At 40.4% G+C, this 20,308-nt stretch overlaps 2 protein-coding genes across 4 annotated transcripts; both read right to left on the bottom strand.

Moving 5' to 3' along the window:
- Window positions 1-1,934: 1,934 nt before the first annotated feature.
- On the bottom strand, window positions 1,935-6,723 carry LOC149402329 (uncharacterized). Of its 2 annotated transcripts, none has more exons than XM_089609473.1 (10): window positions 6,498-6,723; window positions 5,795-6,343; window positions 4,150-5,442; window positions 3,740-4,064; window positions 3,393-3,654; window positions 3,078-3,294; window positions 2,652-2,998; window positions 2,406-2,564; window positions 2,285-2,330; window positions 1,935-2,171 (listed from the first exon to the last, which is right to left on the bottom strand). In XM_089609473.1, the coding sequence occupies exons 1-8, from the start codon at window positions 6,609-6,611 to the stop codon at window positions 2,459-2,461; spliced, it is 3,213 nt and encodes a 1,070-aa protein (XP_089465599.1). In that variant the 5' UTR covers window positions 6,612-6,723; the 3' UTR covers window positions 1,935-2,171; window positions 2,285-2,330; window positions 2,406-2,458. The 2 variants fall into 2 exon arrangements, with proteins under 2 accessions (XP_089465599.1, XP_089465598.1); XM_089609472.1 differs by having other exon boundaries at window positions 2,426-2,564.
- Window positions 6,724-12,604: 5,881 nt separating this feature from the next.
- Window positions 12,605-19,445, bottom strand: LOC149402328 (uncharacterized). Of its 2 annotated transcripts, none has more exons than XM_089609514.1 (12): window positions 19,067-19,445; window positions 18,800-18,916; window positions 18,023-18,577; window positions 16,589-17,926; window positions 15,983-16,307; window positions 15,630-15,888; window positions 14,978-15,194; window positions 14,268-14,629; window positions 14,017-14,175; window positions 13,644-13,769; window positions 13,410-13,553; window positions 12,605-13,241 (listed from the first exon to the last, which is right to left on the bottom strand). In XM_089609514.1, the coding sequence occupies exons 2-11, from the start codon at window positions 18,884-18,886 to the stop codon at window positions 13,439-13,441; spliced, it is 3,543 nt and encodes a 1,180-aa protein (XP_089465640.1). In that variant the 5' UTR covers window positions 18,887-18,916; window positions 19,067-19,445; the 3' UTR covers window positions 12,605-13,241; window positions 13,410-13,438. The 2 variants fall into 2 exon arrangements, with proteins under 2 accessions (XP_089465640.1, XP_089465641.1); XM_089609515.1 differs by having other exon boundaries at window positions 14,017-14,148.
- Between the last annotated feature and the right edge of the window lie 863 nt (window positions 19,446-20,308).

Raw genomic sequence — 20,308 nt, 5'->3', positions numbered from 1 at the left:
TCTACTCTAATCTCACCAAAACGTGAGTTCCCAAAACTAATTCCTAGAGGTTTATGACCCTTTCCTGATTCTCAATAGCTCTCTTCTTAGTCATCTCTCAATGTTTTTCTCAGTGTTTAGAATCATGAAGGATTACCAATCAGTTGACCCAAAATAAATTTATATAGTTTGTCATGTGTCTGTTTATCTAACCTACATTTGCTGGCACGGATTAAAGGTCACTCCAACAACGATGTATAATACTATATACAACGAACAAAATTCTCCAACCCCGCGCTATCTCACACGAAAAATATGTAATGCGATAAAGTGTCACACTATATTTACCATGATACTGTATCAAACGACAGCTCTTTAAAAAAAATATGTTATTAACACATCAAACACCAATTATATATATATATATATATATATATATATATACATATATATATAATATATATATATATACATATATATATATATATATATATATATATATATATATATAACCCTACAAATATTTATAAAACACCAAAACTCATAAATTGACTACAAAAATACATTAAAACAAAATTCAATTAAAACATAAAAATTGCAGTCGTCAAATGTATTTTTTTTATGTTGAATTCAAATGTAATATGTTTTCTTTTTTTAGTAATGTAATTTTTATTTCTATTTTTTTTATTTATTTTAGTTTTTGTTAAATATTGATAAGTAATAAATAATTTTAATCACTTAATTGAAAAGTATAAATATTATAATTATTTATTGAAATATTTATTAATAAAGAGATTGTATATTTTTAATAATATAATAATGGTGAATAGTATTTTAGATATGAAATTTGATGTTGTGGTTTGAGTTGGAACAAAAATTTAGTGTTAAATCAATACAAAAATTGTGTGATTTCAACAATATAGTGCATGGGTTGGAGTTGCTCTAGGGCCACTCCAACCACGCTGTATAACGTTATATATAGTGTACAAAATTCTTTAACCCCACGCTATCTCACACGGTAAATATGTAGTGTGATACAGTATCACATTATATTTGTCGTGACATTGTATCACACGCATCGCTTTTTTATTTTTTATATTTTTTATAAAAAAACCTTTTATGAAGACATAAAACATCAACTTTATATATATATATATATATATATATTATATATATATATATTATATATATATATATATATATATATATATATATATATATATATAACCCTACAAAAATTTATAAAACACAAAAATTCATAAATTGACTACAAAAATACATTAAAACATAATTCAATTAAAACATAAAAATTGCAACCATCAAATGTATTTATTTTTATATTGAATTATTTAAATGTAATATGTTTTCTTTTTGGATCCATCAGGTATATAGCCAACGCGTTTACTTTTGTGAAATAGTCAACGTTTCGTAAATCTTAGGTAAATAGTCACTGCATTTTTATTTACGCTTATTTACAATCGTATATTTACAAAAATATCCTTAAATACCCAAAAAAAAATTGAACTTATTTATGGGTGTTTTTGTAAAAAAAAAATACAATTGTAAATAAAATGCAATGACTATTTACTTAGGATTTACGAAACGTTGACTCTTTTCTGAACCAAAACGTTTAAATTGGTCATTTTGCTAATTTTTGTTTCTTTTTTTAGTAATATAATTTTTATTTCTATTTTTTTTTAGTTTTTGTTAGATATTGGTAAGTAATAAATAATTTTAATCACTTAATTAAAAAATACAAAAAATTAAAATTATTTATTGAAATATTATTAATAAAGAGATTGTATATTTTTAATAATATAATAATGGTAAATAGTATTTTTAAGTATATAATTTGGTATTGTAGTTGGAATTGTAAAAAAATTTGGTGATTTTAACATCAAATATAGTGCATGATTTGGAGTAATACATAGATTGAGTAATACATATATATTAAATACATACAAAAATAAGACGCTAAAAAGTTTTTCAACGCTCGAGCTTAGAGTAATACATAGATATTAAATACATACAAAATACTAGACATTAAGAACTACAACGAACGTGACTCCAAAATAAAGATGACACGTGTTAAGTTTTTCTGCAGGATATATATATTACGACTGTTTAGTACTATTGTGTCTCTTGATTCCGTACAGCACAAGGAAGTCCGTGGAAAACAAAATCCCGCCACTCTGCCAAAACACAAGAAGAACAACGCAATCAGGCCTCTTATGATTCATTGAGAAGTCTATAGCGAAAAAAAAGACAAAACTGAATGCCTCTAAATTATTTCTCAGTATCTTACTAGTCAATGTCGTGTCTTCTTGTCCGGAACTTTGAGAAGCCTCTCTCTGAAAATTCAGCAAATTATAAGCATAAGATGAGAAACGCAAAGAAAGAAAAATTGCAACCAGAGTTGTATTTGCCTTGACTATGGTTTGCTTGCCTGAACGAGGTTGAAGAACGTGGTGTTTCTGCTTCAGACCTTTAGATGAAGCAAAGCCATTGAATCTGACAGTAAATTAACGGCTTCTGTTTTATCAGAATCAGACTCCACAGCCCATCTCATCGGAACCACCAAGTCTCTGTAGACAAAAATCCATGATTGATTGGAGCCATTTCATTCAACGCATAACCAACGGAAAAAATAGTGAATCTGGGAAAGAACATACCCTTCTCTATGCTTGTACTTGCAGCGATTTATCTTATCCGACGTGTAGCTTTTGTACACGGCTTCGAGCTGTTTTGATATCCTCGGACAATCATGTTGTTCCACAATATTCCATACCTTGATAACTTGAGTGTGATGTGAAACTTCCCTGAGTGTATTTACAGCCCAAAGAAGGTACATTTGTTTGACCTTGTAACACTCTAGGAATTTAGAACATATTTTTTTGTTCTCGCTTTGCGCTCGACGCCAGCCACAGGATAGCTTATCGAGCAGAGAGAGGACTTCGTTGCAAAGGTTGTAGTCTTTGGTTCTTGCTATCGATGCCCAGAAAGCATCATCAAATTGTACCTATACAGAGACAACAAAGCAAGGAATTAGTGGAATATTAAAAATAAATATTTTTGAGACAGAGGTCATATCCATATACCTTCCATTTCGCTTCTTTAAACAGATGCATGAGCAGATTCGGAGAAGCTTTGACTTGATTAGTCTCGACGAGAGAAGAAATAATTGCCTGAGCCAAGTTCTTGTCCTCCTCAGCGTTGTGGAAGCACCGGCGCTGTTTGGCGTCATTGACGAGATTCTTCCAAACGGAGCGCTTTTTGCCTAATGTATCTCCGTTGCCCACGATCCAAAGGCAATGCCTTGACCATTAAAATAGCGTAATAAGCGACGAACATGGTGGAAGAAAAATAGTCCCACTTGTATTAACGTTAGATAAAGGTGTTTATCGGAGTGTTACCGTGCTCGAGTAAGGCCAACATTCGCTCTTTGAAGATTGGAGAGAAAGCCTAGAGAGCCATTCTTGTTGCTACGGACAGTGGAGAAGATTATCACATCCTCTTCGCCTCCTTGGAATCCATCGACCGAGCGAACACTTACAGAGAATTCGCTTTGAGGATCTGAGCTATATTGCTTTCCAAGCCTTTCGCTGACTGTGTGAACTTGTGCCTTGTATGGTGATATCACTCCTACTCTCACCTTCTTCTTTTTGGACTTGACTTCTGCACAACACAACCAGAATTAGTAGCAAAAAAAAAAAAAAAAAAAAGAATAAGGATCTTTTTATTATATATCATATAGAATTACCTTTGTAGAGGCTTGCGATTATCTCCGAAATCACAGAAGCCTCAACCATGTTTTTTGTACTAAAATTGTTCCCAGCCAGTTCGTTCCCGTGAGCGACGTTTATAAACGAATAGGTCCCAAACATTTTTCCTGGAAGAAAAATCTTGTTGTAGCTTTTCACCTTAACATTTGGACCGTCTAAGATCTTGTTTGCATAGAACTCTCGGTTCGGAAATGAGCTGATAGATGGGTTCATTCTATGCTGAACATTTAGAAGGTGTTTCTTGTGACCCAAGGAAGCTAATCTCTCAAACAAACTTCTTCCAAAACCAGCTTGTTCTGCAATCTATCATTGTAAACTAGATTATAACAAAGCTTCTTCAGAAAAGGAAGAAAAAAAAATTATGAATACAAAATACTTGCGCAAATACCTTGCTTTTGACCATAGCGGGTAGTTGTCGCTCGTCGCCGATGAACACAGCGTGACAAACGCCAGGAAGTTGTAATGGAATCGCTGATTCGCATTCCTTGAGCTGAGCAGCCTCGTCGATCACCAGGTATTCCAAAGGAACCATTCCTTTCGTGTGTAATTTGGAGGAGCTTGAGACAGTGCAGAAAATCAGGCATGCGTTTGCGAGCAAAAAATCGCTCATCTCTTTTCTGTCCGTGAAGCTGTCCGCTGAGTGAGGAACCGGAAAACTCGTCGGAAGCTGTTTCAGGAAAAAGAGACTCTTCGTTCGCGCGACTCTACAGTCCCTACACTGGCTTTTGTTGCCCAACACGTTATCTCCAAAGACTTTCTCGAACTCTTTGTCCAAAACGCTCCCCAGTGACTTTTGAAAGCATTTGAGAGATTCGACGGCTGCGAACATCGTTTTCGCCTTTTCGGGTGAAAGGAGGGATGTCGGCAAGTGCGTACACAAAGCGACAGTACAAGTGTAAAATCGTTCCGCAATGAGAGAGATTCTCCTCTTAAGAAACTCCGTGAAACCCAAATCGGGGTCTTTCTTTTCTTTTTTAGCATTTTTTTCCTTTGCCTCCTCTTTTGGGGTTCCAGGGTTCTTTTTCTCTTTCAAGGATTTGAGAATAGCCAGCTTCATTGCCTTCTTTCTCTCCTTATCTTCGGATACTTTCTCATCATCACCTTCATCGGAATCATTGCAAACCCATTTGTTTGCTTCTTTGTCTTGCAAGTACAAACGGTGCTGTTTCCGAGGGTCCTCGAGCAGAGAAATAATGGAGAGCAAGCTCTTCGTCCACCCGATTTCCGAGCCAAAACAGTGATCAAGTACATCGATGCGATGGTCAAGAAACACGTCGCAGAGCTCCTCGCGGTCTTCGATCTTCATGCGCTCCTCGTTTCCAAACAAAACTATGTCTCCGAGGCCATAAGTCCCATATTGACTCGACTCAATCGCCTTCTTGACGAGCCTCTCGGTGACCTCCAAAATCGCGATGTTGGTCGGGGCGCAAGTGAGAGTTCTGCGTTTCATCCCAAGCAGCGAGTGCAACAGAAAGCCGACCGTCTTTGTCTTCCCCGTCCCCGGCGGGCCCCATATCAGCTTCACACTACTTCGGTGACCACACTCTCCTGACCCAACGCAGCTCAGAACGGCGTTTCGTTGGGACTCATTGAGTTCCGATGACTCGACCATGATCTTCACCTCAGAACAAGAATCCCTCTCACTTTGTTCATGATGGCAAACGGGGCACTTTCTTTCTCCCTGATGCATAATTGTTTAGACAGGTATAAATTCATCATCATTCCGAACGAAAATATTGAGATACTTTTTGTGCGAAAAACATATTTACTAATCGCGAGAGAGGAAAATGAGAACTCATACACATAACAAAAATCTCTTAGATTTCAATTTTTCAAACTGTTTTTTTTTTTCTATACATGAAATTCTTATTTTAGTTATACATCCTTCCTAAAATTTCTTTCAAGCATGAAATATGCCTAGGGATTTAGCATTTTAACTTACTCTTCCTTGTATTTTTGAGGTTCCAAACATTGAAAGTCACGCTAAAGGCGAAAAGAAAGGGACTTTTAAATGAAAACATCTGAAAACTCACAAGGAACTGAGGCTGTAGAACCTTTTCGATGACTCTCATGTTGCGTTCTTTAGGATCGGAAGTAAGAGCTATCCATATGCGGATATTGGTGGTCATGTTGATCATCTGAGTCGCGAAGAGAGTCACGCCCTTTCGGCTTCCACGACCATCATCATCGAGAGGGCTCGACAAGAGAACTGAGAGCGTGACACCATCGTCTTTCACCCGCTGAACGTAAGCGACGACAAACGATCTCTCGAGATCATTGATTCGGTTCGGCCTCACGCCCGTGATCGCGATCAGATCCCCGCTCTGGGGCTCGTACAACGGACTCTTCTTACTGGCTTCGTTCTCTGTCCCGCTCGGTCTCAGAACTATGTCATAGAAGAAATCCTTGGGAGGCTTGAAGTCCTTCGAGCGTCTCACCGAGTGAGCTTGGCGACAGAGCAAGTGACAAGACACTGACTTCACGCTCGATGACAGGTCAGCGTGGGTCTCCTCTAATAGAGGAGTTGTGAAAGAGTTCAAATACTCTTTTGTTGATGAGAATGTCCTTGGAATCTGCTTCACCTGTACATTGCCATACCATATTTTATGAGTGCTTTAACTTCCAGTCACGTAAGAGTCAAGAAACCCAAAAAACAGATATGTTTAGGAGCTTTCATATTTTTCCCAGTACAGAACAAAATAAACATCTGAGCAAAAAAAAAAATTGTAGAAGTACCTGGTTTTTATAGAAACTATTGTTGAGAATATCTTTGATGGACCAAGAGAAGACCAAATCAATCAAATTCCTTCCAACGACAACCCTTTCCTTCTTCTCATTACCGTTCTTCATTTTTTTTTTATTTTGTTTTATGTTATCTCCAAAACCGTATCGTTTGTTAACCAAAGAAAGAACAAAAAGTAAGATGAATGAGAATACAGATAATCGGTAAAAATGAGCAATGTCTTCTTTAGAATATTAGAAAGCCCTTAAATATAATATATTCAACGATACTGTTGCGGGAATAGAAACCGGTACTTTCTTTATATTGTTTACTTCGACAAGAAGTTAATCTAATTGGTTTATTATATATATATATATATATATATATATATATATATATATATCTGTATATAGAAATTTATATATTTTTTTTGCTCAGAAAAGATAATTATATTATTTTTGCTCAAAAAGGTTTATTATATTTTTTTTTTGCCCTTGTACGGGAAACACTTCCGAGAGAAGTTATGGCTAGAAGAAAAAGGAGTTTAACATTATTTGTTTCCTCGGACTGTCGGACAAGAAAGTTGGAAGAAAAACGTGCAAGACTTGAGGTTGACTTAAAGCCATTGAAATGAAAAAATAAAAAATAAATAATAATAATAAAAAAAAAAACTATTGGCCCTTTTTTTCACTTCTCTTTTGATGTCTTACGTATAAAACCACACAACAAACGAATATCTTTAACTTTCCACGTTTAGTAGCAATGACTTTTCTGTTTCACTTTCACCTCCTTCTTTGGTAGTCTTATTTATATTTTTATTATATATAATTATTATACGGATTGATTTGTCGTTTACTTAATTTCGTCCTCAGTTTCCATGCAAATCAGGAAAAATAATTTAGCTTGACTTAGACTTTCGTATATGTGGTCTACCCATACTCTTTGGGCATATTTGGTTATGAGCCGATTTGATGGAATGGAACCGAATTATTCATAAAACTTAGTTTTTTAAAAATTTTAATTTTTTTTTATTATTTGTCAAAAAATAAGCACCAAACATCCATAATAGCGTTGTATTCCAATTGCATTGTCATTGTCATTCTCATTCCTATTCGCATTCCAATTTTCTTTTCTAACCAAACATGCTATTTTGATCGTATATTTAATCTTCTCGCATTCTCATATACAAAAATTTCCCCCGAAAAATCACCAACTAAAGAATTGTAATATGAGGATAATATATATACCGAAATTGAAAAAGCCAGTTAGTTCACTGATTAAATATTAGTTTTATTAGCTATAATATTCATACTGTCAAATAATCCCTATTAGCTATTGTTATACCGTCATTTTTCTTATGGTAAAAACGATACCTCAATTGCTAAAACGATCGCACAATGCAAAAAGAATAACTCAGTCAAACGGGTCAAAACCGAGGACCGGTAAACATGCTTGCAAATTATTTCATGATGGCACTTGGCCAAGCGACAAGCACCAAGCGCCAAACGACAAGTGACAAGCGCCAAGCGCCAAGCGACAAGCGGCAAGTGCCAAACGCCAAGCATCAAGCGACAAGCGATAAGCGTCACGCACCAAGCGCCAAGCGCCAATATCCTATAAATAGCTCACTCACATTGCCATAAGGTAAGTCATTCACAACTCAGAATCCTCTGAACTCATAATTCACTCTGAACTCAGAATCCTCTTAACTCTCATTTCCTCTCTTTACCCTCTAGAAACGAGATGAGACCCCCCACCTTTGCTAATGTTGAGCGTCGGAGCGCGCGTCGGGGGAAAACCCTCCGCGCCCCCTAGTTCATGTTTCTTGATTCTCAGGTTGAAGAACGCGAAGAACACGAAGGCCGACTATTGACGAAGTGACGATGAGCCGGAAACCAATTTCCGATGAGGCAAGGACGACGAGAATAGAATAACTTCACCACACCTAACCTACGTGCGGTCATAGGGTCCGACCCCAGATCAAACCACAGACGGTTCTGAATGCTAATCCAAAAACACGATTAACATTTTGGCGCTAGAAGGAGGGGATCTCAAGAACAACCACGAGCTCTCCACTGGCAAACTCATTTCCCCCGCAGAAGACCACAAGACTCACCAACAACAAATGGCTAGTCATCTATCCATCTCCGAGGGTGGCGCCCCTCCTGTGGTAAGCGTCACATTCAACACTCGGGCTCGATCCCGCCAAGCCCAAGAGAACGACGCCCCTCGAGAGAAGGCTCTCCCCGCACCTGTTCAAGGCGATCAAGATTCACGAATGGAGCGAATCGAGACGAATATCTTCCGTCTCGCCGGCATTGTCGGGAGACTCAAAGGGCAAGGCACCCTCATCGAAGATATCTTCAACGATCAAGACGCACTGGAGTACATCCCGTTGAGACCCGAGATTGAAGAGTCGGAGCAAGGCGCCGACGACAACCCCGAAGGAGGAGCATCCGAGCCCCTTCAAGAGGAAAGAAACGATGACCCCGACCCATGCATTCGAGACGTCGTCCACAACCACCTCGAAGAGGCACGAGGAGTTCATGAACAGCACCGCCGTGAGGCTCGCCGAACAATGGTTGAGCCAAGGCCACAAAACCACCCGGTCGCCCCACGGAGCTCTCGCTCCTTCTCTAAGGAGCCACGCTCGTCCGTCTTTGATCGCCGAGACCACATAGAGGACATGGCGGATAGCGGCGGTACTCGAATGTTTGCTCCACCGAGATGCACTCATGACCCGAGACCCGCGCTCCGCCATGATGAGGATCGAAGGCAACGACTCAATGCCCGATGAGAGATTCCACGGAATCCATCCCATCTCGAACCAGCAAACCCTCGAGCGGGAACGGGTCCAACCCCGGACGACCCGACTCTATCACACATCACACCTCTCGATCAAGCGTCTAACGAGAGAAGACGGACGACAAGACTTGCCCCCGCGGCAACCCCCACTGACAACACAGATGTGATGACCCTCTTCCAAGAGTTGAGGGACAAAATGCGTAGTATCAGAGCGGCCCAAACCTTGACGTCTGACGTCCGCAACATGATGGAAGACGTTGCATCACCATTCACCGCGAATATACTCGCAGAGGATTTCGCACGCGACTTCCTTCTGCCACGCATCCTCCCTTACGATGGAAAGACCGACCCCCTCTGCCACATCCAACAGTACCAGATGTGGATGAGAGTGAGGAGACAATCACCAGCAATCATGTGCCAAGCGTTCTGCCTCACTCTGAGCGGCCCCGCTTATCAATGGTTCCTCAAGCTAAGGTTCAGGACCATTCGATCTTTCGAGGAGCTGCAATAGAACTTTCTCACCCGCTTCAGCGGTTCTAGAGAGAGAAAACTGGGAAAAAGCCACCTCCAGACAGTCCGGCAGAGGAGAAGCGAATCTCTGCGCGAATACTTGTCACGTTTCACTGAGGAATCAAACAAAGTTGACAAGTTTGAAGACGGCGATGCCATCTCGACCATTCTCGATGGCCTCATACTCGGCGACTTCCTTAACTCATTGATCAAGAAAGATCCAAAGACAATGACGGAGCTCACAGCCCGGGCCGGAAAATACATCACTCTGGAAGAATTTGTCCAAATCCGAAGGACAAACCAACAAGGAAATCGCCGAAGGGAGGACGACGAGTCCGACGATTGGAAAGGGAAAAAGGCGCGTAGAGACACCTCCGGACGACCCTATACCGACTCGAAGCGTCTGTTGGTGGAAAAATTTTGAGACCACTCGAACTTCACCCCGCTGAACACCCCACCTGAAAGGATCCTCGAGTTAGCTCGCGACAAGTTTACCGATCCCGCACCTCTAAAGAGCGATCCCGCTAAACGAGATCGGTCCAAGTATTGCATGTTTCACTAGTGTCACGGCCATGTGACCTCTGGATGCATCGATCTGAAGAGATAGATTGAGTCCTTAATCAAAGGAGGAGAACTGAAAGAGTTCGTTCTCAAAATGGTCAACAACGCCGAAGCCTCGACGAGCCGACACGGCAAAGCAGTAGACAAGGGGAACAATGAGAACGTGGCTCAAAAGACAAGAGCCCCTCTCAACATTGTCACCTAAAAACCAAGAGCCGCCCAGGCAAGAGCGAGATCCACACCGACGATCAGACCCTACACGGTCTTCTTTTTTATCACCAACATTTTGTGTCCCGCCATATGTAATCTCCGCGAAGAGAAACTTTTTGTAATCCACCCAGTGGAAAGACTTTTATCAATGAAAAACGATTCTGTTTATTGCCTCTAGCACGATTTCAGCCCCCGTGGCTCCGAAAATTCCAACCCCCATGGTTTACGGTCGCTCGATCCCCGCGATCGAGTCGCTTAAAGCCCATGTGGCTCCGAAAATCCCACCCCCGTGGTTTAGGGTCGCTTGATCCCCGCGATCGAGTCGCAAAGCCCTCGTGGCTCCGAAAATCCCGACCCCCGTGGTTTAGGGTCGTTCGATCCCCGCGATCGAGTCGCACAGCCCTCGTGGCTCCGAAAATCCCGACCCCGCGGTTCTGGGTCGCTCGATCCCCGCGATCGAGTCGCACAGCCCCCGTGGCTCCGAAAATCCCGACCCCGTGGTTCTGGGTCGCTCGATCCCCGCGATCGAGTCGCACAGCCCCGTGGCTCCGAAAATCCAGACCCCCGTGATTCTGGGTCGCTCGATCCCTGCGACCGAGTCGCACAGCCCCCGTGGTTCCAAACAACCCAACCTTCGTGATTCTGGGTCGCCCGTTCCTCAACTTTAGACGGCTTGGGCGAAATCATCACCAAGTAGTGTAACACCTCGTACCCAAAATGTCGCGTGATGATCCAAAGACAAGCGAAGCCCCTGCCCCAAGAGGTATGAGCGCACTTAGCCTAAAATCGAGATCGTCCCCGACCGTAAGTGGTTAAGGTTGTTACGCTACTTGGAGTAAATTTCACCTAAATCTGAAGAACATCGAGTAAGATTCGGGCCCAAGAAACACAAAGGCCATAACTCCAACAATCCGGAGACAGCTCAAAGTCATATCCCTTGCGGTCCACATGAATAAGCCAAAAAGCTAAAAGTCAAACCACTCATGGTTCAGACAAGCATGGCTCCAAAGAGCTCAAAGTCAGACCCTCGCGGTCCAGATGAGCACAACACCAAATGGCTCAAACCAGACTCCTCATGGTCCAGACAATCACATAGACGGTCTCGATACAGATCAACCCAAAGGCAAAGAAATAGCTCCGACAAGACTACAAAGTTTCCCGCACGACAGGTCGCACGCGAAACTGGGGGTTAATGTTATACCGTCATTTTTCTTATGGTAAAAACAATGCTTCAATTGCTAAAACGATCGCACAATGCAAAAAGAATAACTCAGTCAAACGGGCCAAAAATATGTTTGACAAAAACCGAGGATCGGTAAACATGCTTGCAAGTTATTTCATGATGGCACTTGGCCAAGCGGCAAGCGGCAAGCGGCAAGCGGCAAGCGACAAGCGATAAGCGCCAAGCGCCAAGCGCCAAGCATCAAGCGACAAGCGATAAGCGTCACGCACCAAGCGCCAAGCGCCAATATCCTATAAATAGCTGACTCACATTGCCATAAGGTAAGTCATTCACAACTTAGAATCCTCTGAACTCATAATTCACTCTGAACTCAAAATCCTCTTAACTCTCATTTCCTCTCTCTACCATCTAGAAACGAGATGAGACCCCCTACCTCTGCTAATGTTGAGCGTCGGAGCATGCGTCGGGGGAAAACCCTCCGCGCCCCCTAGTTCATGTTTCTTGATTCTCAAGTTGAAAAACGTGAAGAACACGAAGGCCGACTATTGACGAAGTGACGATGAGCCAGAAACCACTTTCCGATGAGGTAAGGACGACGAGAATAGAAGAACTTCACCACACCTAACCTACGTGCGGTCATAGGCTCCGACCCCAGATCGAACCACGGACAGTTCTGAATGCTAATCCAAAAACGCGATTAACAGCTATTACCCACAATCTATCTATATGACTTGCATTTTCTTTACAACTTAAATCGTTAGAAACTACAAATAAGAAAGGAAAAAAAATAATAATCTGCTTAATTAATTATTATGTTTATCTCCACAATTTTTTTCTTTGCCAAATGGATCATATGCATAGCTTTAGGCCAGCTTTTAAAATTTAAGTTGAAAGTTACAGTTAATAACTCTAAATTGTTTTTTAGGAACACTAATTGGTTGATTCTCTCTCATGAGCGAACTTTTCTTGTATGAAACAAGCAATGAAAGCATAGAGCTATAGTAACTTTGACTATCTAGAGAAGAAAACAAATGCCTAGCTTCATTTCAAGGGTAAAGTAGTTTTAAACCCAGAAAAATGACAAGGAATATATATCTGCATATATACACAACAATCAAACCAGAAAGTCCACCAAAGTCCATTACTTCACTTAACCGCAACTGTTAGGAAATCTAGATGGGAATAAGCAGTGAGTTGAGCCATTGAAAGTGAGAGCTCTGTGATGTGAACTAGCTAGCTCAAGGGAATATCATTCAACCCTCTCACCGAAGCATCTGTGTCAAAAATGATGATATGAACCGTCAAGCTGTAAATGGGATTCGCATAGAATCCACGTTTGTTATAAGATATGCGAGCTCTTCATGTAAAAGGAACAGGTATGATGTGAATTAAATCGGTATCACCTGTTTATGGCTCTATAGAGTTCAAGTTCACCTCCTGCACCGATATCTCGTTAAACCACCTATATTCAATCCTCGAGCCAAGAGTCCTGTCAATGTAATCAAATGGTGAATTTCTTCTTGTATTACAAGGTCAACATCCACCGTTATTACCACTGAGCCAACAATCATTTTAAAAAAAAATTCCGTATTTTATTTTCAAAATATATGAGATTTTAATTTTGTTTCCCTCCATGATTTTGTATAATAAAACGTACCTAATCTTCTTGTTGTTGCTTTTGGATAATCATCCCTTAAGAGTTAATGAAGCAAATAATTCTGACAACTCCTTGATGGGATCAGCTTCTTCTCTGCAACTGGGATCTAAATGTAATGGCAATCTCTGATGATCAATCAAGTTCCTGTAAAAGCTAGATCGCTATTAGATAGTGTTCCAGCTGAAGAAAAAATATAAAATTAAAAATAAAAAAACAAAAAAATTGAACACTGACATATTTGTTGTTATTGTTGATATAGGCTCCTGCGCTGGGCTAAAAGAATTCCCTAATTTTGTCACTCGTGCGGGATCGATTTCAAGACTTGGTCTTTCTCGTTCTTTCATTGGAACAGCTGAATTCCTGCAGAAATTAAGGCTGCATTGTAGTAGAATCTTTAAAGGGATAAACTTGCAATCGTTTTAGTGTGAGCCAACCCAAAAATAAAAAATAAAAAAAAATTACGTGTAAAGTTACGTATAAAAGATTTCACGGAAGTAGTCAAAGACTTAATAGCACATCTAATTCTCTGGGAAAATCAATGATCAGCTTTTGAAAAACTACACACCTTAACATCGGTTCAAAGTCATTGAACAAAACCAGAACTGACCTGTCCTTAGTTACCGATGTATTTGGCCTATCCTTCAGACTGACCGAAGATATCAATTTTGACGATAATTGATCAGGAACACTTTCAGCACAAGTGGAGTCCACTGGCCATCTCATTGGAACGAGAATGTCCCTGTAGAATCGCCATAGATAACCTTCACTTTGTTTAATCAAGTCCAGGTTAAATGATATAAAATTGGAGTAGAAAATATAGAATGTCGTAGACGCTTGAAGGGGGAAGAAACTGCATACCCATCGTAACATTTGTAATTGCAACGACCCATCTTATCTGCAGAATAACTTCCGTACACAGTACGAAGTTTATTTGATAAACCCGGTATATTGGGTTGGGGCAAAACATCCCAAACCTTTAATGTCTGAATGTAATGTGAATTTTCTTTCGTAATGTCTACAGTACAAACGAGGTAGTGCTGTGTATTAACCATGTAACAGTCAATTAATGGGGACAGTCCATTGTGGACAACCTGGTCGTTCCTGATGTCTGGTCGAGTCAGTCCGTTTGAAAGCTGTTCTAACAGATCAAGCACTCTCTGGCATAACCTATTGTTTCTAAGTCTCTTCATCGATTTCCAGAAGGCTTCAGCAACATCTACCTGCATTATACACACACACACACACACACACTATCAGGAGTTGTAATACTAATACCATAAGTGAGACATTTTTTTAATTTTTTTTACGAGAAAAGGCTTTAGAATTTATCTCCTGATACATTTTTTATGTGAGAATATTGTAAATATTCATTGTATAACAAATATAAAAGTCTGGAAAACTGAACCAGTTTAACAAAATTACATCCCAAGTAGCAGCACTAGGCTGATCCCCGAATTGGTCGGCCAAATAAAAAGCAGTAAATTAAGACCATCACACGACACAGAAAGCCAAGGGCCGGCATGATAAAATGCAATTAGTAGTGAATTTTTTTTAAAGAATGATTATACCTTCCACCTTGCCTCCTTGAAGAGAAGTGATTCAAGGTTACATAGAGCCGAAACTTGGTTATCCTCAACCAAAGCAAGTATTATAGCACGTGCCAAGTTATTATCCTCGGCAGCGTTGTGGAAACACCCTCGCTCTTTGGCATCGGCAACAAGCCTCTTCCAGAAAGTGTTGCTGTTGCTTAAAGTCGACCCACTTCCCACAATCCAAAGGCAATACCTGGCAAAACACAGTTCACAATTTGCGGAACTTACTATTGTGTATAGGAGGGACATGCCTCTTTTTGGCTCAGCTTCTTACACCAAGTTCAAAGATTATTCTTTGGCCTGTCTACTTGTTAGGAACAAAATATTGAGGGGTATTATAATTAGTAGATACGTTAGGGGTTAATATACAATACTTTGGAAGTATATTAGCCTATGAATAAGGGAGATTAGGAGGCAAAAATGGAGGAAACTTGGTATGAGAATCTGAGCGAGAAAGATATTGGAGAGCACGGACCTCTCGAAAATCCGATATCACCATTGTATTTCCTTTCATTTCTATTTCTGTTTGCACAAAAATACCAGTTCGTGCTATTGCCACACGCATCTCTATTTATATATTACTATGTTTCTACTGGAAAAAAAAATTGTGTGAAGATGAAATTATCACCTTGCACGAGTCAGTGCAACATTTGCTCTCTGGCGACTCGCGAGAAAGCTAATCGAGCCGATCATGTTACACCTGACGGTTGAAATGATTATGATATCCTCCTCTCCGCCTTGAAACCCATCGACAGTGCGAACGCTGACAGAGAAATTGCCACAAGAGTCCGTCGTGTATTTCGCGATTCTGTCGGAGATGGCGCGGACTTGCGCTTTGTACGGCGATATAACTCCTACGCTGACCTTCTTCCTCGTGTTCCAACACGCTTCAAGAGACGATGGAATATTTTTATGCTCGCTTAATTCATAATGAAACTAAAACGGCACTTGTAGTTGCAAATTTAACTTACAGTACAGTACCTTTGTGAAGAGTTGCAATAATTTCAGCAATCACAGCAACCTCAACTATGTTCTTCCGACTACGCTTGTCATCGAATTCCTCCTTCCCATACGACACGTTGATGAAAGAGTACGGATTATATAATTTCCCACGAAGGTATCGTTTGTTATAACTTTTATCCCCAACGTTCGGACCATCCAAAATCTGATTGCAATAAAATTCTCTATTGGGAAATAAGCTTATAGACGGATGCATTCTATACTGAGCATTGAGGAGATGTTTCTTGTGTTCCAAGAATGCCAACCTCTCATACAAGCTTCTTCCAAACTGGGCTGCTTCAGAAATCTACAAATGGTCATATGACAAAAGCATAAAAAAATAAAATCAAAGATGTTACAGTAGTGACATATATACAATTACATAAATTCCCCTGAACTTCTACACCAGTCAAACTCGATCCCTGATATATAAAAGTGGTACACGTTCACCTTGAACTTCTTAGTTGTTACATAATTTCCCCTGCCGTCTCATATTTAAGCCTTTTAAATGGCTCTAATTAATGTTTTCTTGAGGGGGAGAGAGAGAGAGAGAGAGAGAGAGAGAGAGAGAGAGAGAGAGAGAGAGACCCTGCTTCGAACCATTGCAGGCAATTGGCGATCATCTCCTACAAGTATAGCATGACGGAGACCCGGGAGTTGTAAAGGAATAGTTGATTCACACTCTTTAAGCTGAGCAGCTTCGTCGATCACCAACAGTTCCAGGGGAGCCATGTCGATGATGTGTAGTTTAGCCGAGCCTGAGACAGTACAAAAGATGAGACAAGCGTTCTCCAAGCAGAATTCTCTGATCAACCGTCTATCAGGAGACCACGGAACGGGAAACGTGAGAGGCAGCGATTCTAAAACATAAAGGCTGTTCACTCTCGCGACACTGAAATTTGTATAACGACTGCCTTGACCAAAGGCTTCCCTTAGATCCTCCTCTGGGACATCACACAAATACGATTCGAGAGATTCGAGAGACTCAACGGCTTCAAGCATGTTCTTTACCTCTTCGAGTGAAATTACAGTTGTGGGTAGGTGCGTGGACAGGTTCATAACGAAAAAGTATAGCCGCTCTGCGACAGATTCAAAGCTCTTCTTTACAAACTTCTCAAAGGCAAGAGGGGTCACATGTGATTTCTCCTCTGTTATGCAGTCACCGTTCCCTCTATTTTCATCTACCGCCTTTGCTTCTTTTTTCTCTTTCGGCTTAAACCTTTGTCGACTGTCTTTTACCATCTTGGCAACGACCTGCTTCCATATTATTTTGTTCTTCTCACCTTTCCCGGTTTTACTTCTATCACCACCCTCCCCGGGATTTCCCTTTAAATCCTCGTTTCCGAAACTAATATCGCTGTTGTTCTCGTGGCTTTTCCCGTTGATCTTTCTCAAGTACGACTGATACAGCTTCTCCGGTTCCCTGAGCAGATCGATCACGGTTTGCAAACTCTCTTTCCACCCGTTTCTGGGATGCAGACACTTGTTGAGCACATCGACGCGGTGCTCGAGAAACACGTCGTGAAGCTCGTCGAAATCATCGATCTTCATTCGTTTCCTGTTCCCCAACAAGACTATGTCTCCCAACCCGTACGTATCGCATTCGGCGGACTCTCTGACCTTTTCCATAAGACGCTTAGTCACCTGAACGCAAGCGGTGTTTGTCGGAGTGCATGTCAGTGTTCGGCAACGCATCGCGAGAAGCAAGTGCAGAAGAAAACCGACCGTCTTTGTTTTCCCCGTCCCTGGCGGGCCCCATATAATCTTCACAGTGTTCAAATGATGGCATTCCCTCGTTTCAACGCAGCTCAAAACCGCATCTCTCTGTGATTCGTTCAGATCCGAATAACGGATTTTGGCCCTCACATCTAAAGGTATGGAACCATATTTTTCGCGAGAATTGCAAACAGCACAGCTTTCCGCATCCTACAAAAACACAAAAGTTAATATTAATAATAATAATAATAAATCATTGCATTATTATTATTATTATCTATGGGAAAGCACTGAGAAAATTCGTACAAGAAAGTCAGTCAGCAAAACGTTGTGGATGATGCGCCTGTTAGCGAGTTCCGAATCAGAGTGTAACGAATTCCATATTCGGATATTTGTAGTCAAATTGGCGAGCTTAACAGCGAACAGAGCTCCCACGCTGCCTTCTTCGGTATCGTCATCGGCGATAATGGGCTTCGATGAAAGTATCAAGAGTTCGTAACGTTCGTTCTCTTCTTTCACCTTCTTGACGTAAGCGTTGACGTACGCTCTCTCGGGCCGGTCCAGATCGCTCACGCATTTGGGCCTCACGCTTGATATGGCGATCAAGTCGCCGGGTTCGGGCTCGTACACTGGCGCGTCTCTCTGGTCACTCACTCCTCTCTTCAGATCGAGTTCGTAGAGCAAATCCTTGGGAAGGTTATAGTATCGGGATGTTTTTATAGACTCGATTTCCAAACATGATGGATTGGAAAGCGATGTGAAACTTGCCAGCACATCAGCATGTGTTTCCTCTATAAGCGGGGCAATGAATGCGTTCAAGTATTCAGTTTCCGACGAGAAAACATAGGGTATAATCCTCACCTACCATTTAATTTTTGTTTACATTATCAGTAGACGCTCAAACAACCATTAAAACATTTCGTAGCCCATCAAGCGTGAATACCCGTTCTCGTTGGTTCAATATAAACTAAAATACCCATTCTCGTTGGTTCAATATAAATAATAGCAGCTTCGAATTAAAAAAAAAATGTTAAAATAACTGCTCAAAAAGAACAGGGGGCAATAGAATCAAGCAAAGCACACCTTGTCTTTATACAAATTGTCATTGAGAACATCATCGATGGACCAAGAGAACACCAAATCGATCAAGGCGTGATTCGCAACTGACATTATGTTCTTCGTACTGGCCTTCTCTTCTATCTATGATCAAGAAATAGAAAAAGCAAGTGCTACGAAAGGTTATATATTTTCTCTTGAAGGGAAAATTCTCCATAAATAAAAATAAGAGAATACAATGTCTTCTTTAACGGAAAATCATAATGAAAACCTATGTTCAAGAGAAGGACACACCTGATGAGCACTATTTACGGAGACTTGTCATTGACAGAATTCTTGGCTTTTGTGAAAAGAATGAGATTATGAAAACCCATTTTCATACACTAAACGGCGTACGAAACTTGAATACAGAAAGACTTACACTTACACTTCATGTCTCTTGTCACGAAAGAAATAAGAAAAGAGCGGAATAATGACAGAAGGAGAATGTTTTTTTTTTTTCTTTTTTTTTTTAACCTCGTCAGTGAGGTTTCTAGAACTTGTGGGAACTTCTTGACACTAGTAGCACATAGAAAAATGGGTTTACCCTTTTGGAATGACCATCGATGGTTTAATTGTGGTGAAATTATGTACCAGGTTCTTACTTTTTTTTCCCCTTATTTATTTAGAGAAATTTCTTTAATTGGACTTTATAAGTCATTAAATATCAAGATTAGACCCTAATGTTTAAAAATATCTAAATATTGACTTTTGACCCAAAATCGGACAAAAATACCCCTCGGAACCCTATACATCTCTCACTCTTCATTTTTATCATTTCAATCACACTCAAATCCACTCAAATCCTCTCTATTTAAGCGGGTTTCAAAAGAATCATGGGTGAGATTACTAACTCAATCATTTTTACAAAGTTTATGATTGTATATGATAGAATGTAGCAAAAAAATCGATCAGATATGAAAACAAAGTCCAAAATCTGAGTTTTAACTTGTTTGTACGATGGTATACGATATGGTAGGATGAGATTTAACTTTTTGAAATTTAGGTAAAAAATTGCGATCTGTACGATGCTGTACGATGCATCTATGTATGATGCTGTGCGATACCGTACGATGTTGTGCGATGTTGTGCGATATAGATGCTAATTTTACATAGTTTGACTGTTTTTTGCAGTTTTTGTCATAATTAACGGCACTTGGGAGAAGGAAGGACACCAATGGGCTTTCACCAATGCAGAAATGCGTGCATTCGTAGTTCCGAAAGAGGTAACGTACACAGAGTTAGTAGATTTGTTATACGAGAAGTTCGAGTTAGACAGATTCGCGTTCGACTTAAAACTCAAAGTCTCATACACAGTCGGTACAATTCCGCTGGGTCCTGCCGTATTGAAGGACAATGGTGATGTTTCGCATTTTATGAAGCACAAATATCGTAATAGATTTCCACTTTGTGTAAGTTTGGTACCGAAACAGATCATTGCACCTATTGCGTATCGAGGAGTATGTAAAGGGAAAGATGTGGAAGTTGGAATGGTGT

This window comes from Urtica dioica, chromosome 3 (genome assembly GCF_054948205.1).
Source record: "Urtica dioica subsp. dioica isolate 48M chromosome 3, U.dioica_male_clone48M_v1_H2, whole genome shotgun sequence".
Classification (NCBI taxonomy): Eukaryota; Viridiplantae; Streptophyta; class Magnoliopsida; order Rosales; family Urticaceae; genus Urtica; species Urtica dioica.
The sequence above is the reverse complement of the archived record's forward strand: the minus strand, read 5'-3'. Positions and strand labels throughout refer to the sequence as shown.